The sequence below is a fragment of the Homalodisca vitripennis genome, chromosome 2, assembly GCF_021130785.1.
Source record: "Homalodisca vitripennis isolate AUS2020 chromosome 2, UT_GWSS_2.1, whole genome shotgun sequence".
Lineage (NCBI taxonomy): Eukaryota > Metazoa > Arthropoda > Insecta > Hemiptera > Cicadellidae > Homalodisca > Homalodisca vitripennis.
Window position 1 is genome coordinate 143,978,171 of NC_060208.1, and position 14,550 is coordinate 143,992,720.

The 14,550-nt window shown below is 34.3% G+C and overlaps 1 protein-coding gene across 1 annotated transcript in view; it reads right to left on the reverse strand.

Moving 5' to 3' along the window:
* Positions 1–14,550, reverse strand: part of LOC124354834 (cartilage oligomeric matrix protein) — a 53,609-nt gene extending 39,059 nt beyond the window's left edge. The window contains exons 1-2 of the mRNA XM_046805584.1: positions 14,405–14,550; positions 8,455–8,625 (exon numbers count right to left, since the gene is read on the reverse strand). Coding sequence (XP_046661540.1) covers positions 8,455–8,625; positions 14,405–14,477 — 244 coding nt within the window. The 5' untranslated portion in view covers positions 14,478–14,550. The remainder of the gene's footprint in view (positions 1–8,454; positions 8,626–14,404) is intronic.

Below are 14,550 nucleotides of genomic sequence, written 5' to 3' on the forward strand. Positions count from 1 at the left end.
GTTATATGATGAACGTATTAGTTGTTTTGCTATTCTTTAGTTATTTTTAAGGTTTATGTTTAAAAAACAAATTAATTCTTTTCGAAAAGATATTAATTAACCCTTTGAGCTCCAGTTGATACTACAAAAATCTTCTGGATTAGACGAATCACTATTAAATAATGTACTGTTAAATAATTGTATACAATTAAATTAAAGCAAAAGCGTAATGAACCTTTACGCTTTTACATTGATAAAATAGAATAGATCTTTTTGCATATACTGTATGTGAGGATTATGTGAGAAATGTAGCCTACGGTGATTTGTACTGTATATACGGCTAACGTGCTAGATCTTTCCTTTAGAATTGTAACCCATTCTAGTTATCTAATGATGTCCTCATTTGGGCGAATTAAGTTTGTAGAGTAATTTTGTTGGCACTGTCAGAGTTTATTCAAAGTAGTATGTAATATATTTACAAGAACTGTTTCTTTTGTATCACCTTTTCATGTAGTCTTTTTGAACTGAAGACAAACCAAAATAACACATATAAACTTTAAAAAACTATAATTACTCAAACAGGCACATTTTAATTTTTTAATGTTAAGATTTTAATGTTAAGAATAGATTGTTGTAATAAGTTGAAATTTGGTATATAGCTTTATAATAAATAGAAGTAATTAAAAAAAACCTAATCTTTTACAATATTTATCTTCAAAATTGTGAATTTAAACATCTTTAACTGTAAATAACAAAATGGCATATTGTAAAAAAGCTAGAGTTATTATATTTTATGTAATAATTAAAAATATTAAGTTTAAGAAAATCAGTTAACAAAATGAGATAACTCTGTTTTTTTTGTTTTTTTTTTTTTAACTGAGTACCAAACAATATCAACTGTCATTATGTGACAGCACTGGTATCTTGCTGCTCTAACATTAGCTTTACGTTTTGATTGTTAGGAACTGTAAGATAATGCAATTAAAATTTAAAGACGCTGTCAAAAATAAATATCATATCTTAGTTAACAATTAATCAATACGATGAAATTTAATTAAACTCTATTTAGTTTTCAGTGTACGAGGCATTAGGTTCAAACACTTGAGGCCTCGAAGTAAAAAAGTTTTTCCTCTTGAAACATTTTATTCCATTATATTATTATTTAAGATACAAAAGGCCTGTTCGGTTTATAGCCTTACCCATCCTTTTCCTTACAGATTATAAATTTGTGCCGGAAACCCAGAAGCAGAGCGGAAAGATTCGTAGTCTCTACGTGAACAGCAGACTACTGATAAATCCACTATACTCTGTAATACCTGTCAACTTAATAACAATATTAATTATATTAAAATACTTCCTGTTCATAGAACATTAATTTAACACGCTGAAAACCCAGTTGTTATGGAAATAGCTAATTTGGCCATTCCAAGAAGTATTTTTTTCTTCTGTCACTCATTGAGAAATCCAGACAGATGTTTAAATGGCTCATTGGTTTGTTCCTAGTACTGATTGAAAAATAACACTTTGTTTTGTGACAAAAACATTTTCTGGTTCAATCTGTATTCAGTGAGTTGGTCTCAAGATCAAGGTATCAGCTGATCGTAGTGTTCACCAGCTGTTCACAGGTGCGACTCGCCCTTGACCAATCAGGTGTCACGCGGGAAAGTACGGTCAACTCAGCTGTTTCATAATCTGACCTTTTGTCTTTAGCTTATAAGGAGTTAAGTGGTCGGTCGTCGGTACTACTGACCCGGTTAGTATATCCTAGACTTGTCCACATATTGAAGAATAAAGAATCCCTTTTCCAATGCGTTCCAGGTTTTAGAATATTCATCTCTACTAGTATTTACTAAACGTGGATTGTTGAGAAAATCCAAAACAAACTGAAACAACACAATTGTTGGAACACAATTAATATTACAGAGGCCGGGAGTAGACAAACGCGTGAATCACTAATCCAGACGGCTCGGGCTGCTCTGGACTGAGACAGAAGACCTTGTAAGGCGTCCGCGCCGCCCCCGGTCGCGTCTGCAAGGACCATCCTACGACTCCAGAGGCGACAAGTTAGAGCGTGGCAGGAATGGAACACAGATTCTCTAACTAGTCATCTATTGTTTTAGAGTGTCATAGAGAATAAAGGTAAAGGTATTGTGAAACAATAGAGTTGAGTTATGATGGAGTAGTTGGCTATCTTGTATGTGTTCACTAACTTAATCAGTTTCTTATTTCTCATATTCAATCTCGTTTAATTACCAGTTTCTTTGAACTGTTTATAACACTTTATTTAACTATGGATATATATATATATATATATATATATATATATATATATATACATTAGAATGAACATTAGAATTATTTAGTTACGACGTCTTACAGCTGTCTTGTAGAAATATAAAATAAATCGAAACAAAGAGAAAATCTTGAAAATGTCAAATTAAAGAGACATTTGACATCAGCGATGTAGAAGGCTCCTTTGTATGCCACGGCCATAACAATTTTAAGCCATCTTCTGAAAAAAGATAAAATGAAAAAAGTATAAAGTAATTCTGGTGAGAAAATCACTCAAAAAGTGTTTTCTAACCCAGTTGTAATTCATATTATATTGTTTATCTACTGTACTTACTCAAGTTTGGTCACTTGAAGACAACTGTTATTGGAAACAGCCCTATTGAACGAAAAATTAAATTCAGAAATTGGTGTCAAGATGGTAATTGGATCATCCTTGTCTGAATTGTGTGATATTCATACACATCCTCCTGCTAGACATGCTCGTGTCAAATCTATTTTCCCGTGGGAAGGCCACATACATAATAATTAATGAAAGGCATCTACGAGTATATAAGCATAAAAACTGGATTTTGTTTCACCAGTAATCCAGAAATATATCGCCACACGTCGAGAGAACGTTAAATTTGGGAACGCATTGTGCAACCATCAGACCACAACCTAACGAATCTCGCTCTTACAAAAACGGTAGCGAATCGAGAAACGAGTCCATCTTTGGGCACTGCGGCAGAGACAGCTTCTGGGAAACTGTCTAGACGGGGACAGGCAGGACAGAACAGGTACAGTAGAGAGAGATAGGTAGGCTGTCACCGGAAACCACAGTGACCGCTACAGAGCCGTATAGTCCACGTACTGTACTAGAAAAGTACGATAAAGTGGGATGTGTGCAGGGCCGTAGCTATGGTTATATAATGGAGGGAGTAATCAGAGTTGCTTAATGTAATAATTTATGTAGAAATTATAGCGAGGAATGGAGAAAATGGGAAAATTTACTAAAGTCCAGGGCGAAAGGATTGCTGGCACCATCTCTTGGCCGGGCCTAGTATTATGTAGAGTTATGAATTACACTTACACTGGAGTATAAGTATAAAGAATGGTAATATTTTGAAATTTCTTAGTTAAAGTGAACTCGGTGATCAGTTACACCAATCACCAAGTTAGAGTACCTGATTTGGGTCATCCATATGAATCCCCCTATAGATCCCCTTAAAGATCGTATGAAGAAAAACAATCCTATAATTTTAACCGATTTACCTTAATGTAAAATACTGCTTTCTGTAAAACCAGATGGAAAGTTTATTTGATTTGTGGCTGTTATCTTGAAATAAAAAGTTGCTGATCCCCTAATAGTTTCGTACGTCAATATGTTCAAAGTTATTGCTATGATGATTGTTTAATGGCATCTAGGCTACATATTTTTTTCAAATATTTGTAAGCTCAACCATACTGAAACCTTACGTGAATTATATATGCACATAAGTAACCTACTATAGTTCCTAAATGTTCGTTTTTGTTTGGTATGGAGTCATGACAAATAAAAATACTGTATCGATGTAAAAGACTACCATTTAAGAGTATGTAACTTAATAGCATAAAATATGAAATACTAGGAAAAAGAATTTCACAAAGTAAAGTAAATGACCATGACGATGAAACTTGTAATTGAAATCCGCTAGGAATTACGGTACTTATCGAGTTAATTCATCATATTGCTTCTAAATTTATGTATATTTTCAAAACTTTCTATGACTACCATTTAAAAAAATTGAATAAACATCAAAACACTTGCAAGAAATGATTGTGAAGTACTTGACTGTTTTATTTTTTGCTTATGGCGCTTAACAGCACAACCGTTATATCAATTCCCTTTGAAAATGTGTAGGAATGAATTAAAGGTTTCAAAATATTTTTGTACTAAAAGTGTCTTTCTTATTTGGCTCATTATATGCATTACTTGAGATACAACTTTTTCAAAAAATCGAAAGGGGTGCCATCTTTAAAGTTTTGTTAGCTAATGTAGGTTGCCTGGTTATCCAAAACGTGCAAGTACGTGTTTGTAAACTAAGTTTAAACTAAATCAGAGATAAATCACGCACAAAAGTAATCGTTCACAAGCCTGCGTTGCGTAAAATAATCCTATTAATGTAAACACATATATTCGAAAAGTTTCTTTTTCCGATCTGAGGACTATGAACGGCGAGGTTATGCAAAACCTTTCCATACCGACATAGATTGCAATTGCAATTTACCTAACAGCAAAAAAACAAATTTCTGATTTGAAGCGAAAACCGTTATAAAAGTTAATATTTGGAATTTTACAAATTACGCGAATCTATTTTATAATTGCCAGCTTGGGGGGAATGCTCCCCGCTGTCCATGAATAGTTACTACCCTGGCTTGGAATAGACGAGACCAGAGCAGGAAGTTCAAGTACAACAATCCAGACTTCAGTCAAGTGGGCTTGTCTAAAGGCCGCTACACACGTTCAATTCGGCTTGTCAGTTCGGTTTTGTCAGTTCGGCTTGTCAATTCTAACTGACGCAGCAATCACATACACACGTTCAGTTTGGCTTGTCAGTTCGATCTGGTTAATTAACTCCAAAATTTTGTTGTGCTTATGTTTCGAAAATTGCAAGTTAAATAATGTTTTCGGTCGATGAGTTATTACTAATATATGGTGCAGTGGCTTGTGTAATTGTGAAAAGAAGAAAGCGTCAACTCAAGCGGGATCAGTGGACTGGCTTTGAAAACAAGCCCAGTACTCCCATGTTAACCTTTTAAAAGAACTTCGGTTTCACCCCAAGATTGGCATAATTATTTGCGGATGAACGAAGAAACATTATTTTACCCTAAACAACTCTATGAACTGAAGAAGGAAATCCTTACTCCAAGAACTCATTGCACTGACAACACAGTGTAATGTAAATAAAAAAAAACTACTTTTTCAAAGTCTGCTGTCACTTGGAAAAGGGCTATAAATTTCACTGACTACGGACACAGCAGCAAACACGCGGGACAGTTGCTAAACAGACGCCTGTCACTGGTGCGCATGCGCAGACAGTTGATTTGAGGAACTGAACTGACGCTCCCATACACACGATCAGTTCGGCTTGCCGTCAAGCCGATGTGTCAAGCCGAAATGATGAATTTCCATCATGCCATCGGTTCAAATTTCTGGCTTGAGCTCACATCGTTTGAACAAACTTTTGCATACACACAGTCAATTCGGCTTGTCAGTTCGGCTTGTTCACATCGAATTGACAAGCCGATTTGAACGTGTGTAGGCCGCTTAACTGGTAATTGACCCGCGGCCCTCACAAATCTCGTTAATAATCGTGTTGTACATGAGCACATTCTCATATCTAAAATAGGATGTTGATGTGGGGGAGGGAATTTAGTACTATATTGTTATTCTTTCCAGCGAACTTATTAAATTACTCCTCGTTGTTACGAGCTACATTTATAATCTTTAAGAAGCAATTTTAATTTATAGATTAGTAGTGCTTAAATTGTAAAAAGGTAATTATTGTGTTGAAATTAAATTTAAATTAAAAATAATTTATTTGCTGGTTATGCAATAATTTTACATTTAAATCCCACGCTCTCTCTTATCGTTCCCAACCGATTCCAAATTGTAAATTTGTTGATTGAATGGTAGCGAAGTCTATCACTCGAGGGATTGGAAAATATGTAATTTCTATCTGTCTGTTTTCTATATTATATACACAACACTGAGTACCATGATGGTGCATTTACTAAATGGGATTTGGCTGTCTTAGCGAACATTTTACGCTTTAAACATGATCGCAACGAGAAAATAGCAAAATAAATAAATGTTGTAAACAAACGGAGTACAATAATATGAGATTTTAACGTGTGACATGTAACCATGTATCCTAACTACCCCAAAATATACAGTATCATCTTTCGATAACTTGGCGTGTAGAGTTTTATTATTTTCAACAATATTATGAAACCAAACTTAATGAACAAAATTGTAAATGTACGCGTGGCAAGATACATTTTAGAAAGATTTTTCTCTAGAGAGACTTCATCTGATGACTTTAAATTTTGCATAAAATTTCATGTATAAGTAGACAAGAATGATTTCTATGATGGCCTATCATTTTATGTACGATTGCTTGTCTGTCCGCAAGACATCTCAATAGTAAAAACGAGCTATAGATTTGAAATTTGGCACGCAAGCTCAGCGAAGCCTGTTAAGCGACACGTGATATGATGTTCTTCTATCTTGTAAATAGACATTTAGTAGTTTTAATAAGTTCACTATCTAACATGAACGATGCAATATAATAGAAAAGAGGACATTACAGGAATCCAACATAAAGAGGTGTGATACAATTAACCAAAGATTGTATTCTACTCGTATAAGAAGTTGCTGAGTTGTTCAAATTACTTTTTACGCAGTTAATAGTGTCGTGATCGTTAAATTCTGGAAACTAGCAGTAACTACATTTCGTTGTTTGGTTTTAACCGTCGCAACAACAGAATGGTGAATGTGTGTGGAAAAGGAAGATATTTTTCAGATGTATGAATAACATGATACATGTAGTGACAACGGGTTCATTTTCGATAATCACTTCCAGGAATGTATTATTATCTATCTGATGATATTGATATCTGTTTACATATAACAAATAAAAGGCTTTATTTCATATTTAATTACTTAAAAGCTGCCGACAGTGTAAAGAAAATTCTTTTAAATTAAAAAAGGCAACATTTTACGTTTTTCACATTTTGCTAGTATACGAAAATTATACATAACATTACAAAATGTAATGAAAAAGTTGAATTACATAAAAGGATTATAGTTATGACATCCTACCTATTGAAAGTTGATTAGTTTATGTATGCAGCCACCTTATATAGTGTAAAAAGAAATTAAGATAGAGTTACAATTAAGTTTTTGTAAACTTTGTTCAATCAGTTTCAGTTTCAGCACCATATTAAAAAGTTTTTGTGTATGTACTGATATTTACCACTATTTTTCATACCAGGCTGTTGTATACAATAATCTTGTAGACGTATTTAACAATGATCCATAACATCCATAGAACCCCTGATGTAACTAATAAAAAATTAAACAAAACTGAACTCATAAAGAATATCTGTCGATGTGTCGGGTTTTTATGCAGTTCTGGTTGCCAACCCTCTACTAGACATTCATCGTTATACCAATACCAGCAAAAATAGTAGTAGTCGAAGAGTCTGCGGTTTACCACAATCGTGTAACTGCAACTGGTCTATGATGTTCCAATCTTTTGCCACGTCATCAGTGGATCTGATTATATTGTTTCTACCGAGAACCCCACAAATGACTCCACCAGTAATTGTGAGAGATAATAATAAATATAGATATTACATACGTCTATGAATCAGTGTATTATATCTCTTATGAACTGTCATAGTTAATAAATAGCTTAGATAATACTCGTGAGAACTTGACAGAAAATGTAAATATAATTAAAAAACTTAAAAGGGGACTTAAGTTTAGGTAAATATAATAAAGATTCATGTATCCTATACATGTATTTTATTAAATACCTCTACTGGTACTATACAAAATTGAAGATAAATAGTACCTAGGAAAATATAGTAAGAAAGGGAGAAGATGACTGGTTTGAAAGTGAACAAAGTAAAAGACAAATCTGTTTTATTATACAAAACAGAGGAAAGAGGATAAAGGAAAGACAGAGAACTAAAATTATTAATTTTGTCATTTAAAGCTAAAGAAGAAAGGTCAAAACATAGAATATAAAGAAAGTATGGAGAATATGAAAAAATAAAAGCTAGATTGAAGAAAGAAGAATTTCTTAAAAGAAAAAAAATATGATAAAGAAAACCATCATTATATCTATTTATAAAAGAAAAAATATGAAATTATCCAAAAAGAAGAAGTAAAAAGTATGATAACTTTTAACGACTGTATACAGGAAAGTGAATGTTAGATGATGAACATGATAGTAAGGGAAAATTAGATTATTTAAGGCTGGAGAAATAGTAGAAAGAAAGTCATGGCGGATACAATGAAGAGAACTACGTATAGTTATATTAAAAGCCAGTAAGGAACTTCAGAGTTTTGCTAAGCTAAATGATTCCGAGAAAAATGCATGAGATACAGGTTATAAATAGAACTGTTAGTAGCATTCAATCATTATCACTGACCTCGCCTGGACCGGCGATCAAGTTGCATCACCATCTTCTGACGACTGCCGGGGAAGTCGATGGCAAGAAGCGTCTCGACGCCTGTCCTCACACGACGCCGAGGCTTGATGTGTTTGACGCTGATCACCAGCTGATCGTTGTGGAGGGCTTCCTCTAGCACCTTACCCGACTCTGCAACAAAAACATCCGCCATAGCTTAGAAGTGTGATAAGTATCTTGTACAATATTGTGTTGAACACTATTGTTCTTAAGTAGGCTACTTTACGATTTATTCTAGATACTACATGATTTTTATTTAAATTCATGCAATCATCAACAATAAAATTGTTTATCATCATTCAATTAACATAGATGTTGTTTTTATTACGTTAAAGTGAAGATGTTAGCTCGTTTATGTAAGATATTTCACGTACATAGAATCTGAGGTTAAGCGTGAAATTCTCTAGAACAAAACAAATAACGTACCTTATGATTAAAGAGGACACTTTAAAGTTAATATTTCCCTTTTCCTTAAGTTTCAAGGATACTGTGTGTATGTTTTTTAATCTTAATGAAGAAACGTGAGATATAAACGCTAAGATTCTCAAAATGTTAACGTATTTCTTAGCCGACGTATGTACACCTTTAAAAAGCTGTAGAGTTTTGTATGTACTAAATCTAAATGTTTGAAAATCATTTTCAGTTTTCAGATCAAGACAAGGAGTTTTTAATGTGCCTCAAGAGATTGAGCCAGCAATTCAAGGAAGGATAAAGTGTGAGGAGTTATATCATAAATAGGTTTAAAATAGGTCGGGGAGAAACGTTAGGAAGAAAGAAAGTAACACATTTCATGTAATGTAATTAAAACCTAGGTTAATGGTTATTTTAGGATATTAATTTGATCTTAGCTGTATCTGATGGGGTAGTAAATAAATAGTATCCTTAATGTTTTTTATATTCAAAATGGATTTAAGAGCAAACATACATACATTCTGGCACCGTAAACATGTCAATATTTTGCTCCATTGGCGTACTTTACGGTTTGATTTATAATGGCAATACTTAAAATTGTTAGTGCTGAATATTTAGATTTGGATTGATCTCAATTTTAGAATATATGTTTACAAGCAATAAATGTTTTAATTAATTCTTACTCCAAAAGTGTTTGTGTAGTCCTTATTATTAGCATCCGGATAAATTATGTAAATAATACAATTAGTTTAAGTGAACTAATAATCAGAGATGAGTCTTTTTGACTTTCCATAGTGAACACACTCTCTAACAACAAACTAATGAATGCATTTATAATACGGGGTTATCATAAAAGAATGGTGTAGTTTCATTAATTCGTAGGAAAATAGTAGGGAAATTTCTACATGTTATATTGGTATCTCTGAAAGCCTCCAAATCAAAAGTTAGTTTATAAGCTGTTCTAACCTCAAAATCAGTTCTTGTACTGTTGTTGCGGTGAGTTTGTGAGTTGCTACGTTCTCGGATAAAAATAAAGCAAAGTGTCTTTTGATGTTGGCTGAATTAAAATCCGTGAAGAGATCCACCACACAAAAATAACATAACACGTAAGTTTAAACAATTCGAAGAAACTTGATCAGTTAAGAAGCAGAAATCAACTGGCAGACCAGGTGTACCAGACGAAACGGTTGAACTAATTAAATATTTGGAAATTGGAAGTCCTGAGGTGTCCATCCCTCGTCGAAGTGTTGAATTAGGTATTCCAAAAACAACAGTTTTACATAAAAACTCAAATTACACGCGTATAAAATCTTATAAAAGATAATGCAAGAATTGAAACTGTAACGGTTGTAGATCGATGGTAGGCCGACAAGGAGTCCAGACCTGACACCTTCTAATTTTTTTCTTGTGAGAGTACATCAAAAGCGTTGTTTATTAAAAAAAAATTGCGACCTGAACCACTTAAAACACAGGATTAATGAAGCAATGACAGCCATAACCGAAGAGATGTTAACGAATGTTTGGAGAGAAGTTGAGTATCGTTTGGACATTTGTGGAGCGACTAAGGGTGCACATATTTAAACGTATTAATTATGTAAAAAAAACTGTTTTACACGACAAATTAGATGAATAAACAACATTAACTGGAAGTCATTCAGGTTTTCTTTAAACCATGTTCGAAACCGCACCATTCTTTTATGATCCCACTGTATATAATAAATAATTGAGACAAAAGGTTTTGAAGAAAGTAAAATAGTTATTTCAATTACAATTGTAACACTGACAATGGACCCTATTGTGATATTGTGACACGTAGAAAGTAAATAAAATCGACTAAGCCAGGGACCGAAAGAGGCTCAATAATTGATAGTTTCCTAACTCGCCATATGGCGGCACCTACGCACTTGTGCGTAACCTACCGGCCCACGGACCCCCACGCACTGTAGGGCCCGAGATTGCCCCACTGGGCGCGCGTGTGTCTACGTTCACACGACTGAGCTGAGCACACTGCTGATTACAAAAATAATCAATAAACCTCTGAGAATTTGTATGTACATACAGAGTTTAACATTCACACAAAGTAGGAGTAAGACTGCGGCTTTGAACCGAGAGGTATTGGGTTCAATTCCTGAGAAGGTAGGCCTAAATACAAATTAGCAAATTTGAACCATTTTCCTTTTAACGACGTTGGCCTAAAGTTCCTTTTAGTATAACGCTGGTGTAGAGATAACAATCTTAACAACGAAAAATATACATTATATTGTTACAAGAACATTGTATTATCCTGCACTACTAGTGCTTCTCTTCATTTATTGAAGTTTTTATATTTATAAAAATTTATGAAATATGTGTCACAAATCAAGTTTTAGTTTGATCGAACATCTGCATAGAGTTAAAAAATCATTAATGGTAATTAAATTCACTTACAATATTGGAATGTAACAAGTGATACAAAACTTCTCAAAACTTTCGTGGAATGGTGTTTGTTTCTGGACATGAGTTTGCTGTTACTTTTTACTTATGAATTGTTTCAAAACAACCACCATTTTGAATAAGTAAATGTGCATGTTTTAGTTTACTTAATGCTGTAATCAACTAGACAGATATAATTTTAATATCAAATACATTTCGGGTCCTTGGTACAGTGTAGGGAAAATAATTCATGTATGTAAGTACACTGAGTACAGCCGTGGCCGATAAGTCATATCTGGGCAACCCAATGGCTTTTCAGGAGTGGCATATCTCTGTCAATATATTGAAGTAAAGGTTTGATTGGGTTTACTGTGAAAATAGATTGTTAGAGTTGATGACAGTCCTCTGTTCGCTTTAACTGATAAGAGGTTGGATCATAGCAGCCTCCTCTTTTTAAGGCGGCAAACTGAAATAGTACTCACAAACCCCTCCTCATGGTGGTTGTAACATGGTATCTAGAGAGGAGACGGTCTGAGTCCCCTCCTTGCCCAACCTGAATATCCTATAACACCGGAAGCAGCGCATAAGTCTTATAAGAACTAAGTGCAATGCAGGATTTCATCACCTAAAGTGAACAAACAAACAAAATACCTACCTCCTACTTACTAATCTTACGAACGCTGTATACTACAGATATATATATATATATATATATATATATATATATATATATATATATATATATCCAATTAGGGGAAGTATTCGAAGTAGGCTTGTTATCGCTTTGTAGAGGAATGTTGAGGAAATACTCACTCCCCTGAAAGCGGAGTGGCATAAACCTTCCTGGTTGCAAATTTTGCTGAGTGATTCTAGTGGTTGTTTGCTCCTTCCTCTCTTCTGCATTGGCATGGGTTTATTTCCTCCAAAGATTTAACACCCTTCTATGTTCCTGCCCTCTGCAAGGTGTACGAAAATCTAAGGCTGGAGTGCACAAGATGACACAGTTTGATCCAAAACAGATTGTGAAATTCAAAATATTTATGTATTGAACCTTTTAGTTGTATTATTAAACCTACACAATGGAATGTGTAAGTGTAGAAAGATTTTTACTATCTGCTCATCACTATTGGCCCTTTGGAAACATAGGCGTGAAAACTTATTAATTCCTGAGTCTTGGACAGAGTTCCCGGATCAAAAAGGTTTTTGTACTAGTCTAGACATTTAATGCTTTTATCCTAAATTAACATGAATATTCAAAGGAACGAATCTTAATCGAGGACAGTTAATGCATGTCGAAATGTGTGTCGTATGTGTTTGGAAGGAAGGAAGAGAAACCTTCCAGCATTCTTAGGTCTCTTCGTAGTTGGTACGGATGTATTATAAATAAATGCTATTAAGCAACCATGTATTCAAGGATGTTAATGGCGGTTGGAACCTAGAGATTTCTAAAGGCTAGAAGATCCGCAAGCCGAATGCTTATGGCCTGTAAAGGTTGGAAGTTTATTGATCGTGGCAACTCCTGGGACCAGTATTTACTAAATCTAGAAGCTGCTAGACACCAAGAACTCTCACAGACCGATACCTTCTAAAGAATGAAAACTTCTTGATACCGGAAGGATTCGGAGGATACAAATTGCGAAAAACAGAAAGCTTTTAAAGGTAGTAAAACTTCCAGAGGCTAGAAGCTCATAGAGGCAGGGGCTCAAAAATCAAATCCCAATAGAACCAATGTCGATTGGAAGTTCTTATAGTATTGTTACAGCCAATAAATCGTTGTTTTGTTTTACAACGTAAGTTTTTGTTACAAGAAACCAAAAGTGCCTTTAACAACTATCATTATATCTTCATCTTTTATAACACATCAAATGTCTAAAAAACTGTCTAACAATACCTGCTCTAAAATTCTCAAAAAAGTTTAAAAACATTTTTAGTTTGGATTTAATTAAAATCGCGGAGTTATAAACCATGCCTTATTCTCAGTGAATTTGTCTAATTTTTGTGTCATTCGATGTTAGTTAATCAAGGTTAAAGCACCATTATTGAACCAACTATTCACAAAATTGTACTTATTACTAAAGGAAGTATTCCATTAATCCGGTAAAAAGGACGTTGAATTCTTTTGCATACGAACGTTAAAAACTGCTCGTGTGACCGGCTGCGTAATAGGTTTAAATTAGGCAGAAATTTTATCTCTGGGCTCAGAGAACATACTATATACTACATATTTTGTCGCTATTACGATGTCGAGTGTGACCGAGCCGTAGGTGTTAATTTTATCACAACCGAATAACACAGTTTACCCGAGAACGTTGCAGTTGTATACTATTCCTAGCAAAAAACTAATTAATATGCCACGAGTAATATTGTATCCCTGGCAAACGTTCAAATTTATAAACCAGTTTTATATCAAGAAAGAGTCAAGAATACATAAAATCGTGGCTTATATCATGACGGAGGGTACTGTTTGCTCATGCACCTGGTAATATTTCCTTACACAGGGCCGTTCCTAGAGTTAGTGGCGCCCGGGACAAGAGTAGCCTCGACTTTCTGTTGCTCTACGGCCAATTAAGTAGGTGGAAATCGAAAATATTGAAAAAATCAGCTTAGCGGTACTTTTGTAGATTATTACATTAAGTGGTTTTATTTAATTCTTATTAAAATCCTTCCCTTAAAAGATTGGCAATCCTTAATGCAGCAAAGTACAATATATCGCTCGTAAAAATAATGATACTGTACAAAGCATATTTCCTCTTAGAAAATGTGGGATTCCCTTCGAAATTTCTAATAAAACTTATTACCTCAGAGGTTTGAATTTTTGTTTGGACACAGTATTTTAAGAATCTAGCCTTAAGTAGATTGGTAGTCGTTAAGTTGAATAATAAATATAATATTAGTCGTATTACATCATATCCTTCAAGTAAAGGTGAGATAGACATTTTTCGATTCCTTTGGAGCAGTGTAATTTTTGCTAAAATTGTATTTTTTATGAATACATTTTTAACGCTATTGTGAGGTTTTGTTAAAATAATGGTTCGATAAATACACTATAAAACATAGATATAATAAATAAAACATTAAGACTCGTCACCTGAGTCAAGAGATATAGCGGCGACATGTCCTATAGTGGCCACAGCCAGTACGAGCGGGAGGAGAGACCGCATCTCTGCGGCGGCGGAGGCTGGAGGCTGACACTGACTGAGCGGACCCGAGGCAGGGGCCTCGCCCCCCGCCCTC